Raw genomic sequence first — 25,317 nt, 5'->3', positions numbered from 1 at the left:
CCTCTCTTAGGCTCTCCTCAAGTCATTAGACCCACAGACAGGTCAAAACAGAATTCAAATGCAAAAATGCACCTGTATTACACCTGTTTAAAACCAGCCTGACAAAGGCGGGTCCCAAGTGAGGGGCCCCTCTATGTGATGGCCATAAGCCCTAATATGTGGTCAGGACATCTCGTGATTATGTTTTTATTCTGTACTTACCAGACTCTGCAACCTTTGATATGTCGACTCCCTGCTCTGATGCCATGAACCCCAGGACAGAGAAAACCACAAAACCAGCAAAGAAGCTTGTAGCACTGTTTATAGCTGCCAGAATATAAGCATCCCTGCAGGGAGGAACATCAATAACCATAACTGCACATGTATTTCTTAATGAGAGAAACTCCAATTACAATCCCTGACACATTTAGATCCAAGCATTTGCCGAAGGGGGCATTGTACTACAGTAATAATCTTCTACATATGTGGCAGTATTTTAGCAGTTTATATTCTTGCACATAGGGGGCAGTATAATGGTAGTAATATTCTTGTACATAGGGTCAATATTATTGTAGCTACACGCTCATTTATAGTGAGCAATATTATAGTAGCTCTATTCTTGTACATAGGTGGCAGTATGATAGTATATTCTTATATATAGTGGGCATGATTATAGTAGGTATATTTTTGCACATGGAGGACAGTGTTTTAATAGTTATGTTTTTGTACATAGAGGGCAGTATTATAGCATATGTATTCTTGTACATAGGGAGTATTATAGTAATTATGCAACATTCAAGTAGAATTGAAAGGACAGAGCACTCACCGGTTCTAGCATGTCAAGCAGGGTTTTCTTTATTTCAGGTAATGCATGGTGGTACACAAATGCGGGGCGGGTGGGGAGGGATCTCGGGTGAGACGCAGGAGGCACAAGGCAACGCTGTTTAGTTCCAGCAAGGAACTTCTTCCAGCCTTCCATGACTACTTCCCCATCACAGGTGCATTTTAAGTATAGGTAAGGGAGGGGGAGGAACCTTCCCCATTACAAAAACACCTATGTGAAAAACATACAAAAAATCTAGGGGCCATACTTTGCTCTATCGTTTAATCCTAAAGGCCCTAACGCTCCAGTCCTCAATAGTCATCTAGTTTCCATTTGTAGGAGAATATTATCTCTATTACTTCCGTCTTTGGGAATGGGGATATGCTGGATTCCTGCGAATCTGAGACATTTAGCGTCATTATTGTGACATTCTTTAATGTGCTGAAGCAATCGAGGTACACCTTTTCCCATTTTTAGGGAATATACGGTATGTGTTCTTTGAATCTTGTGAACATTTGCCTTTTGGTTTTCCCTATATAAAAAACCCACAGGGGCAACATATACAGTATACAAGGTATGTACTCTTACATATGATAAATTGTTGTACCTTAATGCTATTGCCTCCTAATGCAAGCATGTTTGTTGTGCGACTTTGTGAACAATACGAAGTTCTTATTAATTAATAAGAACTTAGTTAACTTATTAATTAACTTAACTTATTGTTCACAAAATCTCAAAACAAACATGCTTGCATTAGGAGGCAATAGCATTAAGGTACAACAATTTATCACATGTAAGAGTACATACATTGTGGAATGTATATTTTGCCCCTGTGGGTTTTTTTACATAGGGAAAACCAAAGGGCAAATGTTCACAAAATTTAGAGAACATTCCCTAAAAATGGGAAAAGGTGTACCTCGATTGCTGCAGCACATTAAAGAACGTCACAATAATGATGCTAAATGTCTCAGATTCGCAGGAATCCAGCATATCCCCATTCCCAAAGATGGGAGTAATAAAAATAATATTCTCATACAAATGGAAACTAGGTGGCTATTGAGGACTGGAGCGTTAGCGCCTTTAGGATTAAATGATAGAGCCGAGTATGGCCCCTTCATGTATATCAGATGAATGTTTTAATTGTTTTTAATAGATTTTTTTTTGTATGTTTTAACATGTTATAAACATTTGCACGTAGGTGATTTTTGGAATGGTGAAGGTTCCTCCCCCTCACTTATCTATGCTTAAAATGCACCTGTGATGGGGAAGTAGTCATAGGAGGCCGGAAAAAGTTCCTTGCTGGAACGAAACGGCATTGCCTTGTCCCTCCTGCGTCTCTCCCGAGAACCTTTCCCACATTTGTGTACCACCATGCAGTACCTAAAATAAAGAAAATCCTGCTTGACACGCTTGAATCGGTGAGTGATCCGTCCTTTCACTTCTACTTGAATGTTGCATTGCTACCATAAATACTTTGTCGGGACGTAGAGAACCCCGGGAGCGTCATAGGGGAATAACAACCTGAATACTCCTGCTCTAGAACGTATAATGTCCGCAAATTGCCTCTATACAGTGTGCAGTGCCTGGCGTATTTCTACTACTATTTATTATAGTAGTTATATTCTTGTACGTAAGGAGCAGTTTGACAGTTTTTTTCCTATACATAGGGAGCAGTATTATAATAGTTATAAACGATAAAGAATGATCCTGCAGATCCGGTAGTTTCGTGCAGATGCACTTCTTGAGGCAGGAAGAAGTGCATCTGCACGAAACTACTAGTTGTAGCCTCTGAGCCTTCGGTCATACTGCCTGATCTCCATGCCGGTCTTCATACGTTGTGGCTCGGACATGCGGCGAGTTGCAGGCTCATTCTTCGTTATCGTTTATATTAGGACTGCTTCTCTTGTTTCCTAGCACAGCTGCATTTCCACAACATATTATTTGGATTGTGACTGTCAGGTGTCAGGTGTCTCCCTCCTATTGTTGCTCCTTTTATTGATATAATAGTAGTTATATTCTTGTACATAGGGGAAATATGACAGTACTATGTTGGGTTAGCGGTTGAATGGACTTCAAAAGTGTCAACCACTATTCTGGGCCAGAATATTAGCAGTTGTCCCCTGCCTTTCTCTATGCCTTCTGGCAAAATATTTTGTATGTGTAATAAAGCAGTGAGTGTTATCTTCTGAGAATCACATGAAGTATGGCAGATGGGGTCAGCATGTACAGGAAATGTGTCTGGGAAGGTCATTGTGCTCCGGCTCTATAAAATGTACACCATACAATGAGACATCTACGTGCCTGGTGAATAGGGACATGTCACATGAGATATTATACATATTGCCAGGAAAGCTCACCTGTAGCAGTTATTGTGAAATCTGTTGTAGCTGCCCAGAGCTGTTAATGCCCCTAAACCAATAGCATAGGAGAAGAAGATCTGTGTTCCAGCATCAATCCATACCTGGAGGAAAAAGACAGCAAGTCTGCTGAGAATCTGAATAAATTGGTTCAGACATGAGCCCGCAGCAGGGGATGCAGCAGACATAAGGTACGCAGGATTTCTCTGCAGTTAAAGTACAGCTTCAGTTTAGGTGAGACATTTCCCAATTCTTAGACACAGGGCCAGTATTACAGAAATGGTTGTCCTGGATAAGAAGCAAATATAGCCATTCAGTGTCAAAATAATATCACCATAGAGTATCCAAATAGAACTACCCAATACTGCCCTAAAATATGTTTCCTGTCTAGTCCTTAGGGGATATGATGTCTGATCACCGGGGTCCCGCCGCTGGGGACCCCGCAATCTCGACTGCGGCACCTCAGCGAACTTCGTTCCGTGCCGGATGACTGGTGATGCGGGGCGGAGGCTCTTGACGTCACGGCCACGCCCTGCTCGTGATGTCATGGCCATGCCCCCTGCTGTCACACCCCTCCCATAGACTTGCATTTAGGGGGCGTGTCCTAGACGTCACGGGCGGGCGTGGCAGTGAAGTCACGAGCATCTGGCGCTGGACCCGTCGCTCTAAACGAACGCCCGGTGCAGCAGGGAGGTTGCAGGGGTCCCCAGCAGAGAGACCCCTGCGATCAGACATCTTGTCTAGGGGCGGAGTACCCCTTTAAGGATCTCCTAGAGAATCAATGCCTTGGCCTATTGTCCAGATTGTCACACTCTAAACCTGTCCATGCCCTGTGCCAGTGGCAACTCTAAGATATAAGGGAGGGAAGCATTTAAATAAATTGTCTAAATCTTCTTGTGCAAAGGTTCTAAATGTAACAGGGAACTGCAGACATACCTTAAATGTGTACACCAGATACAGTGCCCTTCTAAAAATAAAAGTCCTGCATGCCTTTTTTTCAGATTTTGTTATGTTGCAGCCTTGCGCTATAATAAAAATAAATCATGTTTTCCCGCATCAATCTGTTCTCAATACACAATAATGACAATAGTTTACTGAAAAAGAAAAACTAAAATGTTAAGTTGACAGACCCTTTACTCAGGTTTAAGTTGAAGCTCCTTTGGCAGTGATTACAGTCTCCGGTCTTCTTGGCTATGATGCCACAAGATCTATACACCTGGATTTGGGGATTTTCTACCATTCTTCTTTACAGATCTCCTCAAGCCTTAGGTTCAATAAACTGAATTTTTAGATTTGCAACAATTTCTAAAACATGTTATTACATTCTCATAACAGGGTATTGAGTGCAGAATGATTGGGGAAATATGATTTTTTTTAATTTAATTTTTGTACAAGTCGGCAACATAACAAAATGGAAAAAAATGAAAGGGTCTAAAGACTTTCCAAATTCATTGTATATATTGAATAGCTCCTTATAAGAAATTGAGTCAGTGTGTACATACATTACTTTTCTGATCCTGAATTACAGCCTGTATTATATTCCAGAGCTGCATTCACATGACTACAGCATCAGAGCATTGTTGCCCTCTCGACAGTTTTTGGAAATTGATGTGAAAAGTGTAAGAAAAAACATGACTAAACCACAAAAAGGCAAATGTAAAAAAAATTCCCCTAATATCAGCTGAAAAATGCTTAACATTGGGATACTCAAAGAGGAGACATTGCCTATCAGGGGCATACATGGCAGAAAGTCAGCTGTGAGTGGTCCAATTCCCTCTGCTACCAGGGGGTGAGAAAATGTACAAGACTATCCTTTTCATGGTACCTGTATGGTTAGTTAGATTGGGCATAGCACTAAGTATCAGAGATAGAGCCCAGAGGGGGAAAGAAACAGCAGATGCTTCCGCCCTAGGTAGCAAAACATAGTGGGCAGGCACTTTGATCTTTATCATGTGGCCACTTTTCTTCTTATACATGCTATGAATGTAGAAGTAAGTGTTCAGTACTCAATAGATGAATTTCATGGAGCCTCTTGTTTCTCACCTGAGCTTCAGCAAGCTTAGACCAATTAGGTTTTAGATAGTAGACAATACCATCCAGCGCCCCTGGCAGAGTGACCCCATGAGCCAAGAGGATAATCAGAACCACATACGGAAAGAGAGCTGTAAAGTAGACCACCTGCAACAGAAGGGTTGGATTACATTAAAAAACAAAGAGCTGAAATGGCGACATTATCAGTTGTAATAAGCTTTCCCAGAATCCTATGACAGAAAAGGAGAGGAGGAAGAGGCAAGATTTTATAGCAGTCAATGTTTGATAATCATTGGAAAGAAAAGCATGCCCGTGAGCTGCGTACAACATATGGTGCTGGCATCTTGCATGCTGAGCAAAAAAAAATAAGCATTGAAAAATGACTGACATTGAACTTCCTCCTGTGGTTGAAGGATATTGGTAATAAGCAGCTGCATGAGTTGTCTGAATTAACACTTACCGTATTTTTCGCCGTATAAGACGCACTTTTTCTTCCCCAAAACCGGGGGGGGGGGGGGGGGGGGGGGAAAGTTGGTGCGTCTTATACGGCAAATACACATTATAACCCTGTCCTATCACGGCGGTCCCTGCGGCCATCAACAGCCGGGACCCGCGGCTAATACAGGACATTACCGATCGCGGTGATGCCCTGTATTAACCCTTCAGACGTGGCGATTAAAGCTGACCGCCGCGTCTGAAGCAAAAGTGACACTAACCCGGCTGCTCAGTCGGGCTGTTTGGGACCGCCGCGGTAAAATCGCGGCGTCCCGAACAGCTTACAGGACACTGGGAGGGATCTTACCTGCCTCCTCGTGTCTGCTCTGTGTCGGGATCCCCTGCATGGCCGGTGCTCTCCTTCGTCATCATCATGTTGTTGCGCATGCTGTCCCGTCATCCAATAGGAGCGGCGTGCGTAGCGGCGTGATGACAGTGACGGAGAGCGAGGATACCAGGCAGCAGAGACGTTCCGGAGCTACGGGGACACCCCGGGGACGCGGCGACAGTGAAGGAGGGCGACATCCAGGGCAGCGGTGACGGGTCCGGAGCGGCGTGGACACGTGAGTATTACCTCCTATACCAGTGGTCTTCAACCTGCGGAACTCCAGATGTTGCAAAACTACAACTCCCAGCATGCCCGGACAGCCGTTGGCTGTCCGGGCATGCTGGGAGTTGTAGTTTTGCAACATCTGGAGGTCCGCAGGTTGAAGATCACTGTCCTATACTTAAAAAATGTTTTTCTAGATTTTCATCCTTTAAAATTGGGTGCGTCTTATATGCCGGAGCATCTTATATGGCGAAAAATGAGAAACATAATAAATGGTGCCCATATAGAAGGTCAGTATATCTACCTATTCAGCACCCACCCTAAATATTAGGATAGAATAACATAGGACAGATTTGTTGCTTTGCAATGTCATTGCCCGTTAATTTGCCATGTCAATGCCTTTCACAGATTGGCCATGGATTCACTTCAATAGGGAAATAAAAACCTGCCTCAAGCCCAGCAACTTTATATATTAATACCACAACATTTTTTGGTATAATCCTTAACAGCAAATCAGCACCAAAATCCAGACAATTTCTCTGTAAATTATCAGGTGTGTTGTGGACATTTTCTACAACAAATTTGAGCTGTGGGAGCTTACCCTTACAGATCGATGGGCACTTCATGTGAAACCATATGGTGCCTGTTTGGGGCAATGTATTCTACACTAAAATCATTAGGGGAGATCAATACAACTGCATGCACCAAAAATCCAGCACCGTTTGCAGCACAAAACCTATAAGACTTACCATATTATTGATACAGTATGTTTTAGACACATTTGTGCCTTGCTTGACATGGGGTTTGTTTTATAGAAATCGACAAGACTGTTGATTTTGCCACACGATTTTGAAATAGGGTAAACCAGCTATAATTTAAAGGTGCTTCAGCTTTTCAAATAGCCTAAGCCTCTGTGATAAAATTGATGCATTTTTTTAGACGGTATAGTTAAAATTTACACTGTTTAAAGGGGTACTCCACCCCTAGAGATCTTATCCCCTATCCAAAGGATAGGGATAAGATGTCTGATCTGCTGGGACCCCGCGATCTCGGCTGCGGCACACCAGACATCCAGTGCACAAAGAGAACTTCGCTCTGTGCCGGATTACTGGTGATTTGGGGCAGAGGCTCAAGATGTCATGCCCACGCCGAAGAAGCAAAAGATGATCCAGCACTGGGTAAAAGTTGCAGCTTTATTATAATCCGAATCCAACATACAAACTTGACACGATAAAACCGACACCCTCCCTCATCATACGCGTTTCAAGCGCATGCGCGCTCTTCCTCAGTGACGTCATGGGTCTGTCGGGCAAGGACTTATATCGTACTGGCTCAGGTAAGAGTTAATTAATCATAATTACATTGTCCTAGATTTTCCTGCTTGCCCGCTAGACCACACGACTATGTAGAGACTTTGGGGGACATTTACTAATCTAGTCTATTCTGGGTATGCTTATAGACCAGCGTATGTGGTAGTCTCCTGTCTATTGTGCTCCTAATTTATCAAAGGTCTCACAGTCCTTGATAAATTCTGTGCTCAGACTTCAGGGTCTACAGCTTAACCCCTTAAGGACCAGGCCATTTTACACCTTAAGGACAGGAGCGTTTTTTGCAATTCTGACCACTGTCACTTTAAACATTAATAACTCTGGAATGCTTTTAGTTATCATTCTGATTCCGAGATTGTTTTTTCGTGACATATTCTACTTTAACTTAGTGGTAAAATTTTATGGTAACTTGCATCCTTTCTTGGTGAAAAATCCCCAAATTTGATGAAAAAAATGAAAATTTAGCATTTTTCTAACTTTGAAGCTCTCTGCTTGTAAGGAAAATGGATATTCAAAATATATTTTTTTTGGGTTCACATATACAATATGTCTACTTTATGTTTGCATCATAAAATTTATGAGTTTTTACTTTTGGAAGACACCAGAGGGCTTCAAAGTTCAGTAGCAATTTTGAAATTTTTCACAAAATTTTCAAACTCACTATTTTTCAGGGACCAGTTCAGTTTTGAAGTGGATTTGAAGGGTCTTCATATTAGAAATACCCCATAAAAGACCCCATTATAAAAACTACACCCCCTAAAGTATTCAAAAAAACATTCAGTAAGTGTATTAACCCTTTAGGTGTTTCACAGGAATAGCAGCAAAGTGAAGGAGAAAATTCAAAATCTTCATTTTTTACACTCGCATGTTCTTGTAGACCCAATTTTTGAATTTTTGTAAGGGATAAAAAGGAGAAAATTTTTACTTGTATTTGAAACCCAATTTTTCTCGAGTAAGCACATACCTCATATGTCTATGTTAATTGTTCGGCGGGCGCAGTAGAGGGCTCAGAAGGGAAGGAGCGACAAATGGTTTTTGGGGGGCATGCCGCATTTAGGAAGCCCCTATGGTGCCAGGACAGCAAAAAAAAACACATGGCATACCATTTTGGAAACTAGACCCCTCAGGGAACGTAACAAGGGGTAAAGTGAACCTTAATACCCTACAGGTGATTCACGACTTTTGCATATGTAAAAAAAATATATATTTTTTTTCCTAAAATGCTTGGTTTCCCAAAAAATTTACATTTTTAAAAAGGGTAATAGCAGAAAATACCCCCCAAAATTTGAAGCCCAATTTCTCCCGATACAGAAAACACCTCGCATGGGGGTGAAAAGTGCTCTGCTGGTGCACTACAGGTCTCAGAAGAGAAGGAGTCACATTTGGCTTTTTGAAAGCAAATTTTGCTCTGGGGGCATGCCGCATTTAGGAAGCCCCTATGGTGCCAGAACAGCAAAAAAAAAAACACATGGCATACCATTTTGGAAACTAGACCCCTCGGGGAACGTAACAAGGGGTAACGTGAACCTTAATGCCCTACAGGTGTTTCACGACTTTTGCATATGTAAAAAAAAAAATTTTTTTTTACCTAAAATGCTTGTTTTCCCAAAATGTTTACATTTTTAAAAAGGGTAATAGCAGAAAATACCCCCCAAAATTTGAAGCCCAATTTCTCCCGATTCAGAAAACACCCCATATGGGTGTGAAAAGTGCTCTGCTGGCGCACTACAGGTCTCAGAAGAGAAGGAGTCACATTTGGCTTTTTGAAAGCGAATTTTGCTCTGGGGGCATGCCGCATTTAGGAAGCCCCTATGGTGCCAGGACAGCAAAAAAAAAAAACACATGGCATACCATTTTGGAAACTAGACCCCTCGGGGAACGTAACAAGGGGTAATTTGAACCTTAATACCCTACAGGTGTTTCACGACTTTTGCATATGTAAAAAAATATATTTTTTTTTTACCTAAAATGCTTGTTTTCCCAAAAATTTTACATTTTTTAAAAGGGTAATAGCAGAAAATACCCCCCAAAATTTGAAGCCCAATTTCTCCCGAGTACTGCGATACCCCATATGTGGCCCTAAACTGTTGCCTTGAAATACGACAGGGCTCCAAAGTGAGAGCGCCATGCGCATTTGAGGCCTAAATTAGGGACTTGCATAGGGGTGGACATAGGGGTATTCTACGCCAGTGATTCCCAAACAGGGTGCCTCCAGCTGTTGTAAAACTCCCAGCATGCCTGGACAGTCAACGGCTATCTGGCAATACTGGGAGTAGTTGTTTTGCAACAGCTGGAGGCTCCGTTTTGGAAACAGTGGCGTACCAGACGTTTTTCATTTTTATTGGGGAGGGGGGTTGTATAGGGGTATGTGTATATGTAGTGTTTTTTACTTTTTATTTTATTTTGTGTTAGTGTAGTGTAGTGTTTTTAGGGTACAGTCGCACGGGCGGGGGTTCACAGTAGTTTCTCGCTGGCAGTTTGAGCTACGGCAGAAAATTTGACACAGCTCAAACTTGCAGCCGGATACTTACTGTAATCCTCCGCCCATGTGAGTGTACCCTGTACGTTCACATTGGGGGGGGGGGGGGGAATCAATGCAAAACTACAACTCCCAGCATGTACGGTCTATCAGTGCATGCTGGGAGTTGTAGTTTTGCAACCGCTGGAGGCTCCGTTTTGGAAACAGTGGCGTACCAAACGTTTTTCATTTTTATTGGGGAGGGGAGGGGGGCTGTGTAGGGGTATGTGTATATGTAGTGTTTTTTACTTTTTATTTTATTGTGTGTTAGTGTAGTGTTTTTAGGGTACAGTCACACAGGCGGGGGTTCACAGTAGTTTCTCGCTGGCAGTTTGAGCTGCGGCAGAAATTTTGCCGCACCTCAAACTTGCAGCCGGATACTTACTGTAATCCTCCGCCCATGTGAGTGTACCCTGTACGTTCACATTGGGGGGGAACATCCAGCTGTTGCAAAACTACAACTCCCAGCATGTACGGTCTATCAGTGCATGCTGGGAGTTGTAGTTTTGCAACAGCTGGAGGCACACTGGTTGTGAAACACCGAGTTTGGTAACAAACTCAGTGTTTTGCAACCAGTGTGCCTTCAGCTGTTGCAAAAGCTACAACCCCCAGCATGTACGGACAGCGGAAGGGCATGCTGGGTGTTGTAGTTATGCAACAGCTGGAGGCATACTACTTTGGCTGGGGATGCTGGGGATTGTAGTTATGCAACAGCTGGAGACACACTGGTTTGCTACTTAACTCAGTGTGCCTTCAGCTGTTGCAAAACTACAACTCTCAGCAGTCACCGACAGCCAACGGGCATGCTGGGAGTTGTAGTTATGCAACCACCAGATGCACCACTACAACTCCCAGCATGCACTTTAGCTGATTGTGCAAGCTGGGAGTTGTAGTTACACAACAGCTGAAGGTACACTTTTCCATAGAAAGAATGTGCCTCCAGCTGTTGCAAAACTACAAGTCCCAGCATGCCCATAAGGGCATGCTGGGAGTTGTGGTGGTCTGCCTCCTGCTGTTGCATAACTACAGCTCCCAGCATGCCCTTTTTGCATGCTGGGAGCTGTTGCTAAGCAACAACAGGAGGCTGTCACTCACCTCCAACGATCCTCGCTGCACCAGGTCAGTCCCTCGTCGTCTCCGCCGCCGCCGCTGCTCCTGGGGCCCCGATCCCAACAGGGGCGCCGGGGATCGGGATCCCCAGCACCCGGGGTGCACGTCCCGCACCCGCTCACGTCCTCCGGAAGAGGGGCGGAGCGGGTTGCGGGAGTGACACCCGCAGCAGGCGCCCTGATTGGTCGGCCGGTAATCCGGCCGACGAATCAGGGCGATCGTGAGGTGGCACCAGTGCCACCTCACCCCTGCAGGCTCTGGCTGTTCGGGGCCGTCGGAGACGGCCCCGAACAGCCTGTAATTCCGGGTCACCGGGTCACTGGAGACCCGATTGACCCGGAATCCGCCGCAGATCGCTGGACTGAATTGTCCAGCGATCTGCGGCCATCGCCGACATGGGGGGTCATAATGACCCCCCTGGGCGATATGCCCCGATGCCTGCTGAACGATTTCAGCAGGCATCGGGGACCGGCTCCGCTCCAGATGGTTGCGGGGGGGCGGTAAAACACATGACGTTCTCATACGTCATGTGTCCTTAAGGACTCGGAAATGGAGACGTATGAGAACGTCATGTGTCCTTAAGGGGTTAAACTGCATTTAGACCTGCTCCAACATGGTCTGACATTTCAGCTTATTTTGGGCAGATGCGACTTGTCGCACAAAAGTCGCACTTGATAAATTCAGCACCAATGCATTTTCCAATGCATTTCCATCTAAAATAGACTTGCATGCATCATGTTCTAAAAATCCTCTACAGCAAAAGTCGCAGAAAAGTCGCACATATTTAGACTGCGACTTTCTGTGCGACAAATTTAGACAGGAAAAAACAGTCTAAATCCTTTGATAAATCTCCCCCTTTGTGTCCAAATACAAAATTTAAAAAAAGAAACAGAGGTTTCTTTCTAAAATAATACAACACTGTATTCACTCACATATATGTGGCAACACATTAATGTAATGTTATACAGTTACTAGCCTCTGGCACTGCACCCGACGCTCTAAACAAACATTGGGTGCAGCAGGGATATCATGGGAGTGCCAAGAGGCGGGACCCCCGCGATCAGGCATCTTAAGATGTCTAGGGGCGGAGTACCCCTTTAAGAACTATGCAGACAGCTCTGACCTATGGAAGCATGGACTCCACAAGACCTCCAATTAAGGTGTCCTGAGGTATCTGACACCAAGACATTAACAGCAGATCCATTAAATCCTGTGAAGTTGCTTTTCTAGCATATTTAACAGATGCTCGATTGAGATCAAATTGAGCTCTGGGGGATTTGGAGACCAAGTCAACACTTTGAACTTTGTGTCATGTTCCACAAACCATTCTTGAACATTTTGTGGAGTTTGGCTCTGTAGTATCCCAGTATGATTGTACCAGCTACCATCCTAAGTAAGTGGTTGGGTGCCTGAAAGTCTAAAAGTTTGCTTTATGCCTAAAATGTGTATAAGGTACTGGAAAGTTGTGCAAATGTGTTTATGTGCATTGCACTTACTTTAATGCATAAAATGAGGTCTTGTGAAGTGTAAAAAGAATTAAGGTTCTCGCATAAATGGTACAGTTGAATGATGCTTTGCTCACCTGGATCTCTTAGCCAGTGCCTAGTCCAACCTTTCCTGGGAAAATTAAAAGACCTAAACCTGATATTCAGTAGTTCTGGCCTGGCTTTTGCCAAAGCCACATGTTTCTTTCTCTCAACCATGGGCGTAGCTATAGAGATAGCAGTCGCACCGGGGCCCTGGTGCCTAAGGGGGCCCCAAAGCACATCTTCCCCATAATAGACCAATATTATAATTGGCATATGGGGCCCTGTTGCAGATTTTGCATCTGGGCCAGAAGCTACAAGCTACACCTCTGCTCTAGGCGCTGCTATTGGGGACATGTAAAGTTTGTCTTAGGTTTGCCACTGCTATGCATACCTACACATAGGCCATATGTAATCTACCCAAGTCTACCCCTGTGCTTATCCTTGTTCCTGTCTGTGCTGTGAAGATTTGTTAGCATTCTCCTCTTGTAAAAACAAAATACTGCAGAACAGCTTCTCTGAATATTACTAATCTCTTGTGTCATGTCACAGATTACCGTTAAAGAGTAACTAAAGTGGACGTATTGCATCTTGCACCTTGGCGAACCAACCCGTGAGAATTTTCATCCAGCAATTTGAATCTTTTCAGACTGAGAACTTGAGAACCTTAAAGGGGTTATCCACCATAAGGTAATTTTAGTTCGTACCTGCCAGACAGGTAACGAACACAGAGTATGTTCAGCTCACTCCCCAAGCCCGCAGCGCCCGGACTGGCGTGGGCAGCGCCTAGGTGCAGGAATATAGAACAGATGAATGTCCAGCGCAGGTCAGTGGAAACGGGATGCTTTATTAAGGTACTTCAGCACATGGAAGACAAAGATACAGGTGACTCGTTTCGGCCCTGGAGTTGGGCCTTAGTCATACATACTCATGTATGACAAAGGCCCAACTCCCGGGCCGAAATGCATCACCTGTATCTTTTTCTTCCATGTGCTGAAGTACCTTAATAAAGCATCCCGTTTCCACTGACCTGCGCTGGACATTCATCTGTTCTATGTACCTGCCAGACAGTAATGGACATGCTTAGGATGAAACTGTGCTTGTTTTGGGACTAAATGGCTATGTTGTGAGATTACCATAATGTTGACGCTATCTTTGTGAACTGGGTATTTCCTGTTGGCGTTTGTTCTCTAACTACAAATCCCATAGTTCCTTGTTTGTATGTGTGAGGTCACTTTCCTCCCTCCCCTACATCAGCCAACCCACTCATTGAAACACAAATGACCCGCATCCATTCAATAGACCAGTGTTTTCTAACCAGGGTGCCTCAGCTGTTACAAAAATACAATTATTTGCAGAATGATCTCTCTCCCACCCAGCAGTTGCTCTACCTATTGAAGCAGGACAGGTTCCCTTTGCACACCTAACTAGTAATGTCATGTTTCGGCAGCACTACAACCTGGGAAAACCTGAGACCTGAGTTTTTTGTATGCTGTCAAAAATAAATATTGGGGGAAAAAAATCACAGAAGAATTGTGAGAAAACCATCACACACACAGATACAGACACTATATTATGAACTACACTAACTTTACAGCTCCTGTCAAATAATTTTAAAAAATCCTGCAGTAGATATTACATATACCAGTGCTAAGATTTACCCCAACATTTTGTAAATTCAGAAGTCCGCTAGGGGAGCACTTATTGAAGGGAACAAGGAGCTCAGTAACGTTTTACAAGTTGTTTCACAGAATCCTAGTGTTCAGATGTCTTAGTGGTTAGTATCACTCTGCTACAAGACATATATATCGAGGCATGATACCGCCAACATAACCTTCACCATCTTCCCTAGTGTTACCATAGCTGGATGTTGATGTGTATAGGGAGGTTAAGGGATATAACTGTTAGACAAATTAACATTTTGCCTATAGTTTGTGAAAATGTATGCCCACATTTACACTTTCCTACTTTTCCCTGCTTTCAACACATCAACTTCAAGAACTGGCACGGACTTTGACTGGTCCATCATGAAGCTGGTAAATCCCCCTCATCCAGACTTAGCGCTTTCCAAGCGTGAAACAATTGTAGCCCTTCCTTCCTTCCTTACTCCCCTGCCTCATGTGTGTCAACTGCCCTCCTGCATCTGTCTTGTTACTACCTGCACCATTTGCATTGTTGGAATGAAGTTCATTTTGGAAGCTACATTAAGTGCTCGATTACGTTCATCTGCTTCTTTGCTCATAATTATTTCTTAACTGCAATTCCAGTTTGAGTGCTTCACTTTATCAGTCTCTGTGCTTTTTGTATGGTGCTCATAGCATTACTCCTGGGTGGTATTTCCCTTTAAATATTAACTATCGAGCCACAGATATATACAGTATCCATCTATTTGTTGTATCATGATGCTCTACGTTCTGCCAGTCACTGGTTCCATGTTAGCGTCTCAGCGGCAGTTTTCCTTCTCACCGCCCTATTCTTGGCCCTTTGATAAACCCATTAGTATTGGAGGGAGGCTGCAGAGATTACGCTCTGACGCTGTCTGATTAATCCCCCTGTCCTGTGCAATCAGCCGTGTGGGAAGGAGAAGTAGAGATGAGGAAGACTCGTGACCCACATGACAATCAGCACCGAGAGCTGTGAATCTTCCCTCGGGGATATGTAGGAACAGTAAGGGAGGGGACTTCATTATTGTGTGATTGCTTATCAGGCTGTACCCGTCATGATGATGAGGTGCCAGCCTGCTATCACTCAAAAGCAGCGATTTGTGCTACAGCAAAAACATCATACACTAAAAAGCATCTCAGGGATGTTGCTGCCTCTCCCATGTCTGGCTGGCCGGCCAATATTTCATTATTGGACAGCTTGTTCTTCAAAGGTCCAAGATGACATGACACAAAATCTGAAAATCTCACCTTAATATCGCCATAAATACTACCGCAATATAATTAAAGGGAACCTGTCATGATGAAAATGCAGTCTAATCTTGTTATAGAGCAGGAGGAGCTGAGCAGATCGATATATAGTTTAGTGGGAACAGTTCCAGGATAACTTGTCATTTATTCATGTAAACCTCAACTTATTCTGGGCTAAGTAGGCGGTCCTACTCAGTGATTGACAAGTCTCTTTGCATGAACATTTATACACAGACAGCTGTCAATCACTGAGCAGGACCACCCACATGACTACGTACCCCAGAATGAGCAGAGATTCCCATGAATAAATGCCAACTTATCTTAGAACTTTTCTCCTAAAACAATAGATCAATCTGCTCAGCTCCTCCTGCTCTATAGCCTGCTGCCTGCACATTTGCCTGCATTTTCCATGTGACAGTTTCCTTTGATGGCTCATTTTGCAAGATCTATGCTTGCAGCCAGTAAAAAGAAGGATTCATACTCACTATTAGAGGTTTAAAGTGTTACTGTCATTCACCAAAAGTTTCAGGCCTTCTAATGCAATGGATCGGAGTGATCAGCACAGAGACCCCACACAATCTAAACTATGGCTGCAGGCGACTGTGGCTCTAGATATCTAGAGGTGGATCCCTTATTTTGGAGGTATACAAGAAACAGGCACAGATCTTGGTGATGAACTAAAACACTGCTTTGGGGCAGAGGAAGAGTTGACCAGTTGCCCATAGCAACCAACCAGATTGCTTTTTTCATTTTTCAGAGACCTTTTCAATAATGAAAAAAGGAATCTGATTGGTTGCTATGGGCAACTGGTAAATGTTTCCTCTTGCACAGATTTTGATAAATCTCCCTTAGTGTATACCAGATAGTTGCTTAACTGTTCAATCTGCTCTAAATTCACTTTTCTAGAAACATCCATGCAATGATCATATTTGTAAGTGTGTCTATACATAATATCTATATAATTTTTCCTATTTTTTGGAAGTTTGATGTGGTAACTGCCTTGGGGTGTAGTGTAGCTGGGGTGTTGCTTCGGTATATGAGGGGTTAATTTAACCCCTGTCACTCGTGACGCCAGGGTGAGGGTTAATACGCTGAGGTAAATCTTCGGCCTATCGTCACGCTTCGCAGAAATGATAGGTGAGTGCTTAAATGAATGAAGGTCCACAATAGGAATGAACTTGAACTTGTATAAACTTTACTGAGGTACTTGCGGTACATCCAATTAACAGCAACAGTCTTAGTAATACAGTCTCTATACAGCACGGCAGTGATTGACAGATGCTGCGGACCATTGACTTATCCAAAGGACTAGTAGAATTAGGATTGATGCAGAGATCCGTCCGGATTTATGGGTCTGTTTAGGTCTGGTGATCTTGCAGCCTTAACAGGGATTGAGATAACTCACAGTTTTGCAAGATGGCCATTGCCGCAAGGCTTGGGCCTAGTCACTGCTGCTGACAGCTGCGCAGATCCTCCTCCAGCAGCAGCCCACAAGGAAAGAGAGAGAATAATGTCCGCCGCTCACTTATATGGGCAGGGGCAGGGCCGTTTTGGATTGGTCCGTATCAGCTGTCACTCACCGTTACAATGCATGGTGGGCGATCACCTGACTTCCTCCAAAGGTCCTTGAACCATAAACCATAGAGTTTTGGAATGCATCACGTGACCCGCAGGTCCTGCGACACTACAACAAGGTAAGTACACTTTATCTACATATTTACACATTGAATTTGAATAGTTTTAACTATTAAAGGGGTGACAAGGGGCTAACTATTGATGAGGACCCCACCGGTAGCTAGGGACTCTGACTTTGGGGACCTCACCACAAGGTAACGGATGCAATCCGGTACCGGGACACCACATTGACATCCCTCATCCAGTCTATAGTTTACATATTGAGAATGTAATGGGTAAAAAGTCTCACTGTGATCATTGCCAGCCACTTACCTTTCCTGTTGATTTCACTCCCTTCCACATGCAGAAGTAGACAATAATCCAGGTGGCCAGCAGGCAAAGTATCATCTGCCAGTTTAACTGCCCCGGCTGTTCCAGACCATTGGAGATCTGTAACACCTTATTCCTGCCAAAGAAACCAGCATGTGAGACTGATGAGTGATGTGCTTTTTGCAAACCCTTCTTTAGGGTGCGTTCACTTTGCTAGTAACTAGCAACGGGTTTCCCGCTGTGGGAAACCCGCTGTGAGTTATGCTACCATTCATTTGAATGGGTCCGCGGACAGTCCGCAAATCTGACACTATTGCGGACTGTCTGTGGAGCCATTTAAATCAATAGTAGCGTAACTCGCAGCGGGATTCCCGCAACGGACAACCCGCTGCTAGTAATAGCGTGTGAACACACCCTTACAAGTATTACAGAAGTAGCAGAGCTAAATTTGTAACTTAAATATTTAGAGCTGCAACCAGATAACTTCATTAAAGAAACACTCCAAACAAAAATGAACCTTAAAGGGGTATTCCAGAGAAGAATAAATGTTTTGAAATCAACTGGTGCCAGAAAGTTATACAGATTTGTAAATTACTTCTTTATAAAAATCTTCAGCCTTCCAATATTTTCGGCTGCTGTATGCTCCACAGGAAGTTATGTAGTTATTTTCAGTCTGACCACAGTGCTCTCTGCTGCCACCTCTATCTGTGTCAGGAACTGTCCATAGCAGGAACAAATCCCCATAGAAAACATATTCTACTCTGGACAGTTCCTGAGACAGAGAGGTGGCAGCAGAGAAACACTGATCAGACTGGAAATAACTACACAACTTCCTCTGGAACATACAGCAGCTGATAAGTACCAGAAGATTTTAAAATAGAAGTCATTTACAAATCTGCATAACTTTCTGGCGCCAGTTAATTTGAAAACATATATTTTCCTCCGGAGTACCCCTTTGCCAAGGGGTAGATTACAATTTTAACAACAGGTTCCTTTCTCTGCATGAGAATGCCTGCCAGGTAGCATGCCACAGAAAATTATTTCTACCCTAATAATCAGAAATACCAATTACAACATCAGGTTAACAGGTTTGATAGAAGTTTTTATCATGTAAAACTACAGCTCCCAGTAGGACCATGTTGGGAGTTGTTTTACAAATTAGGATACTGGCATCCATCATCACTGTGTAGACCGTACAGTAATTGCAGTACGAATTAGAAGAGGTTAGATGCAGAATAAACATTTACTATATATACACACAGTGACTTACAGTTGACGCCTTCTGAAGCTGTTTTCTTCATCTTCTTCTCCATCTAGCCCAGACCGCCATTACTTTTTCCAGATACGTCTTGCCTCTGCAGAGTTTGCCACTCAGACATCTTTGGCTTTTTGCGTTTGCAGCAGATCCTCAGCCTCTGTATTAAGACAAACTCCTTAACACTGTGTCCCCATGAATATAATACTGCCAAAAACTGTGCCTTTGAAAATAATTCTGCTACATGCCAGTCCCACTTTAACCAATGTGTTTTTCAAATATAATACTGCTTCAAACTATGACCCTTGAGTATAATGCTGCTACACACTGTGACCCTAAAAACAGCAGGTACACTCACTGAGCCCCCTGAATACAATAATGCCGCACGCTATGCCCCTCAAAATTAATCATAATACACACTGTGCTCCCTGATGTGAATTATAAATCCACACTGTTCTCCCTGATGTGAATTATGATCCACACTGTGCTCCCAAAATGAATTATAATACACATTGTACCTCCTGAAGTGAATTATTATACACACTGTGCCTCCTGAAATTCTTTTAAACACACACTTTTCCCCCCTTCAAAAAATAAGTGCACCCTGCTCCATCAAAAGATACTCACTGATGCTAGCTACTGCCATAATCATCTTGAGGTGCTAGTCTTTTAGTCTTGTCCTTTTTGACTAGGCCTTGCATCCAGTAATGGACTCTGACAGCGACAAATGGTGGGGAAGGAAGCCAAGAACTCCAACCAACCTGCCACATAGTCAACATATCCCACTACAGATGTTTTTGTATGGACTGATAAAGCATAACCTGAATGACCTCTGTTTTCTAAAACTGACTTTCATATAGTGAATAAATACTAGCTAATTGTACTTTTGTATTATACCATGTGTTGGCAGATGGTAAAAGAACTTAATCCACCTTCACACACACTTTATTTTCACTTGCATTTCCTTAGCTTTATCATCCAGAACTTTCTAGTAACTTGGAGGAGTTAGTATAATTACGTGTCCATATATACCCAGCTTTTCACTCACCACATGGTTCTCAGCTTCTCGAACTTGGAGTATAGTTCTTAAGTCAAGAGTTTAGTTAGTTGGCAAGGCCTACCAGGTTCATATGGAAGCATGCCAGGCTACTACCTAGACTTACTCAAGTTATACTGTGTTTCAGCTTTGCCATGGCCAGAGGAGTGGCCACTGCTCCTTGTGGTGGACCACTTTCTCCGATCTGAGGGGATGACAGTTTAAGAGGCCTCTGGGCTGTCTGTTCCTTGATAGACCCCCAGTTGGGCCAAGATACCACAATCACTGCCAGGGAGCCAACTGTTGGTATCTTCCTAATCCTCTCAGGGAATCATCCATCTCTGGAACCAACTCTAACACACTGACTACCCTGGGTAACTCCTTGTTATTATCTACCCCCTGCCACCACAGGTAATTTCTGTTGGAACTGTTTAAGCTGTGTACCCCCACCCTGTTTTTATGTTTAAGTTACCCATTCTGAAGCGTCTCTTCGCATCCTGGTTTCTAACTGAAAGTGCATCGCAGTTACCAAGAGCATCCCAATTACCACCAGCCAAGACTAACACGCATCTTTCTTAAAATTTGTGGTGACCCCCCCCCCCCAGGGAGGTACACAGGGCCTATACACCACTACAGCCACTGTAAACAAGGTCTCCAGTCAAGGGTGGAACTACAAATACCAACAGACCCTGGCTTTACCATCTGTGCTACCCCGCCAGGTTGTCACACTTAACTGTATGTGTGTTCACTCTTTCTTGTAGTTTCCAAACCAGTTGGTGTTTTAACAAATAGTTTGGGGAACTGAAGAAAATGGATCCTACTCTTCCACTTAATATGCCTAGTGCAGGGCTTGAGGGGAGGGGCATGACAGAGATTAAAACAAAACACCAAACAGAGAATATATGGATCATATATTACCCTTTAAGCACTAAATTTGGCATAACAATAATTTCAGTTATGCCTGGAGTGTTCCTTTAAATTACCAGCAGCCAGTATACAGGTTGTCACATGAACAAAAAACCCAGACAGAAAATCTTTAAATGGCAATTAATTAAGTGACTGACAAAACCAGCTCTGCTACCTCTATATATGAGACATGCACAACTAAAGTAGAATGATGCTGCCCACTATAGTCTAGATTTGAACTATTATAATACTGCTCTCTATGGACAAGAATGTAAGTACTATAATACTGCCTCCTATGTACAAGAATATAACTACTATAATGCTGTGCCCCAAGTTATATATTACTGCCCTCTATGTACAATGATATTACTACTATAATTCTGTCCCCTATGTACAGGCATATAAATACTATAATACTGCTTCTATGTACATGAAAATAACTAATATGAAACGGTCCCCTATGTACAAGAATACAACTACTATAATACTACCCCTATGTACAAGAATAAAACTACTATAATACTGCCCCCTATGTACAAGAATATAACTACTATAATACTGCTCCCTATGTACAAGAATACAACTACTATAATACTGCTTCCTATGTACAAGAATATAACTACTATAATACTGCTCCCTATGTACAAGAATACAACTACTATAATACTGCCCCCTATGTACAAGAATATAACTATTGTAATACTGCCCCAATGTGTCGGAATATAACTGCTATCCTACTTACTCCCAGAACTCAATGATTGGAGACCGTTTGTTTAGAAGAGCATCACAACTGATGTTGTACATGACGCTGGAATTGGTGTCATTTGTTGTGGTCTCATTGGAGCAATGATCTACAAGGAAGACTTCAGTACACTCCTTTGTATTCCACGGGTTTCCACAGGTGGCCCAGGGCAAGGTGTTGGTAAATGAGTGTACTAGATAGTAGAGGCCCCAGACCAGGATCATAATATAATAGGTGTTACAAAAGAACACTATCACCATGGAGGCAAAACCAAGACCTGCAGAAAGTAGACATTATTAGATACTTCACCATTTCAAAAACATGCGTTGGCAGCATAGTGGTTGTGACTGGAATTAAAGGGGCTCATATCCATTGCAGTCAGTTGTAACTGTAGATGATGGACAATCACTGAGAGACCAAAGAAAAGACATGAATAAAGCGGAAAGCAAAATAAACATAAGCCTTTCATGTCCTGAAGTGGTGGTATTATAGGTTTTCCTATGTAGCCCCACTCAATACACCTGCATTTGAATTACAATGCATAGACATCCCTGCCCTGGATGTCATAACAGTGGGGTCTTCCCTCTCTCGTAATCCCCTCTATGAGCTGCAACATACTGCCACTCTGTAAGCTGATCTCCAAGGTCAAGGCGCTGATACACATCAGACGTGAGAAGAGATAGCTGTTGACCAAAAAAGCTTGTTCAGCCATTCCTATGCCCACATTAAGTTAAAAAAAAAAGGATTATCTTTAAAGGGGGAAACTACAAGATCATTATGTAGTGATGAGCAGAGATACATACTAAGGGGGCTTCTTGGGGTTGAACACTTGAACGAAGACAAGAGTTCTAGGTGTTTGGATACAATCCTTGATGCTTCCTCCCAATCCTACTAATGTCCTTACTAAGGCAAAAGGCCAGAGATATAACTTTAAAGGGTTATTCTTGAGACACATCTTAACATGTAAAACTGCTTAGGGTGTTAGCAAAAAAATAAGAAACCCTAACAGGTCGGAATTGCACTGGATCAACAGCAGGTGAGTACAAGAGTCTTTATTTGTTGGCGACACCCAGAACAATTTTATGTGTAAACATAATTCTTCGGAATACCCCTTTAAGTTCCCGTGGGCCCAAGGCAACATCCATAACAGGACCTCTACCGATTAGGCCACGTTTACACGCCTGAATTTCTGCATGGAATTATACACTGAATTCTGCATGAAAATTCTGCATGATTTTATAACCAATACCCTTTAATGGGATTCCACTGTCCCATTCACACAGCAGTATTTCAGGAATTTCATTGAATTGAATGGGCAATATATTTCTGTAGAACTTACTGCAGAATTTTCATGCATAATTCCGTGCAGAAATTCTGCTGTGTGAACATAGCCTCAGGCCGCGTTCGCATGACAGAAATTCCGTATAAATTTTTCGCACAGAATTCCCACAACAGAATTTCCGTGTTCCGCTGCAGAAATCCTGCATTCTGTGGTCCGGAAAAATATAAATCTGGTTTTATATTTTTCCGAACTTTGGCTGCGGAGTCTCGTTGAAGTCAATGGGCTTGATTTCTGCCGAATTTGTCTGGAATTTGCACAAAATGCATGCAGATTCCGCAGGAAATCGCACAAACTTTGACAGTTCTATTAAATAAAGTCTATCTTTTACTGAGCCGCACAAATTCTGCACCGATTCTGTGGGTTTCCCATCGTGTGAACGCGGCCATAGAGTGGAGTTCTGTTAAAGCCTATTATCTGTTTGCCTACACTGGTCATCCAAGGACGTAAAATGGTATAAAAAATAATATTTTGTGTTTTGAACTAACTACAGGTCCTCTTTAATAGGCAGGTTCGCTCACATATTTAGATTACCTTTAAAAAGTGGGGCAATGTTCCATGCTGCAATTCCTCCCTGCTTCATGAACTGACCCAAAGCGATTTCCAAAAAGAACACAGGAATGCCTCCCACGAAGACGATCAGCAAGTAAGGAATAAGAAACACACCTATAAACATAAAATACACCAATGATGCTCAGGAATACCAGCAAATCTATGTTAAAGATGGATAAGAACAATTCTGGCACCTCCCCGAAAGGTTACTTCACACAAAATCCTGGGTTATCCAGGAATAGAAACACACAGCTAATGTATTTCAATAACAGCTCCACTTCTGTCTCCAGGTTGGGTGTGGTTTTACAACTTGGCTCTGCTCACTTCAATGTGGAGACAGACAGGGAGCGGTTTTTGAAAGCAAGTAGATGTGTTTTTCTATTTCTGTACAACCCTTTTAAACAGCATCTTGTGCAATGATGGTAATTGTCTGCATCTTTGGTGGTCTAGGGCAGTTAAGGGGTTGATTTCAGTATCCATGGTGTTCTTGGGCAGTGAATGGGTTATTTTTAGTATCACTGATGGAGTTTTTTTTTTTTTTTCAGTATCCCAGGTAATCTAGGACAGTAAAAAGGGTAATGGTCTATGGCAGTAAATGTGTTGGAGCCAGCATCCCTGGTGAACTAGGCTAGTGAAAGGGTTTAGCATTAAAATTCACTGAAGAGTCAGATTTCCTGGTGGTCTAGGGTAGTGTGTGTCTTAACGTCACTACACCTGGAGACCATGATGGGGTAAATATAAGAACAGCGAAGAGGTTAAAATTTGATAAGATCCTGTTTTCTCCATGTACTAATCATACAGATAAGTGCAGGGAGATAATACAGAGAACTTTCCATCTGTATCGGTACAGCTGCATAGGTCTCTCTATGATCAGGCAGAGTGATTCAGCAGCACTCTGCCTGATCATTACAGGCAGCATTCAAAATACTATAATTTTATTTTATGTATTGCCTGGGCTGAAATGAAAAAAACAAACAAAACAAAAAACATACTCACCAACCTCGCTTTCTTCCGAAAAGTCTTAGCAGTGGTGGCTGCAGGGAACCCCAGGGAACAAGGTATGTGAGTAAACATTTTTTAGTTTCTTCATTGGAACCCCCCCACAATAAAAAAAAATTCTAGTATCCGCAATAGCCCTTAGAGAGAAGAGCCTGCATTTGTGTGAAGATGGGGCCCTGGTTTACGGTGCCCAATTTCTACTGCAACCCCTTTAGCTACAATGCTTACAGGCTAATTTACTGTCAGCACAGAAAGCCAACTAAATGAAATCCTCAAAAAGGGTGATCCTTGAGCCAAAATATATTAATTAATTGACATGTGAGGGTCATCTCCTCCCTCAATAATTGTGTCTAAAGTGTGTGCAGCTTCTTTTAAAGAATTCAATTGTGCAACCACCTCAGACTTTCATATATATATATATATATATATATATATATATATATATACACACACACACACACACACACACACACACACATATATACACCCCACACACACACACACACACACACATATATACACCCCACACACACACACACACACACACACACAAGAAAATGCAGCAGCACTCCGATATAGAGGAAAAAGTGGTGTTCGGTTTTATTCATCAAGTGAAAAACACGACGTTTCGACGGTCTCACAGTCTTTTGTCAGCTTGATAAAGACCGAGTAAGATGGTCAAAACATCATGTTTTTCACTTGATGAATAAAGCCTAACACCACTTTTTCATCTATATCGGAGTGCTGCTGCATTTTCTTGTACAGTTGGGGGCCCTACCAGGGTCGGACCAGCCTGTACCCGGTTACATGACAAGGGAGTGCGGTACTCCTACAAGAATCTATTATATAGTGATAGTTAGGCAGGGAAAGGGTGTATGCTACGGTTTTCAGTCTGGCCACAAAACCAGATATGGG

General features: G+C 42.8%; 1 protein-coding gene and 1 long non-coding RNA gene across 2 annotated transcripts in view; one reads left to right on the top strand and one right to left on the bottom strand.

The window, feature by feature from the left end:
• The window catches only part of LOC130275993 (sodium- and chloride-dependent creatine transporter 1-like), a 104,237-nt gene that overhangs the window by 32,964 nt on the left and 45,956 nt on the right, over positions 1-25,317 (bottom strand). Inside the window, exons 3-8 of the mRNA XM_056524772.1 lie at positions 23,386-23,517; positions 21,513-21,789; positions 17,577-17,709; positions 5,203-5,337; positions 3,160-3,263; positions 202-326 (exon numbers count right to left, since the gene is read on the bottom strand). Coding sequence (XP_056380747.1) covers positions 202-326; positions 3,160-3,263; positions 5,203-5,337; positions 17,577-17,709; positions 21,513-21,789; positions 23,386-23,517 — 906 coding nt within the window. The remainder of the gene's footprint in view (positions 1-201; positions 327-3,159; positions 3,264-5,202; positions 5,338-17,576; positions 17,710-21,512; positions 21,790-23,385; positions 23,518-25,317) is intronic.
• LOC130275996 (uncharacterized) overlaps positions 11,821-25,317 on the top strand; it is a 91,918-nt gene continuing 78,421 nt past the window's right edge. The window contains exon 1 of the long non-coding RNA XR_008844980.1: positions 11,821-13,407. This is a non-coding gene — a long non-coding RNA (uncharacterized LOC130275996). The remainder of the gene's footprint in view (positions 13,408-25,317) is intronic.

Source organism: Hyla sarda, chromosome 6, assembly GCF_029499605.1.
Source record: "Hyla sarda isolate aHylSar1 chromosome 6, aHylSar1.hap1, whole genome shotgun sequence".
Lineage (NCBI taxonomy): Eukaryota > Metazoa > Chordata > Amphibia > Anura > Hylidae > Hyla > Hyla sarda.
This window is presented reverse-complemented; position numbering and strand designations above follow the sequence as displayed.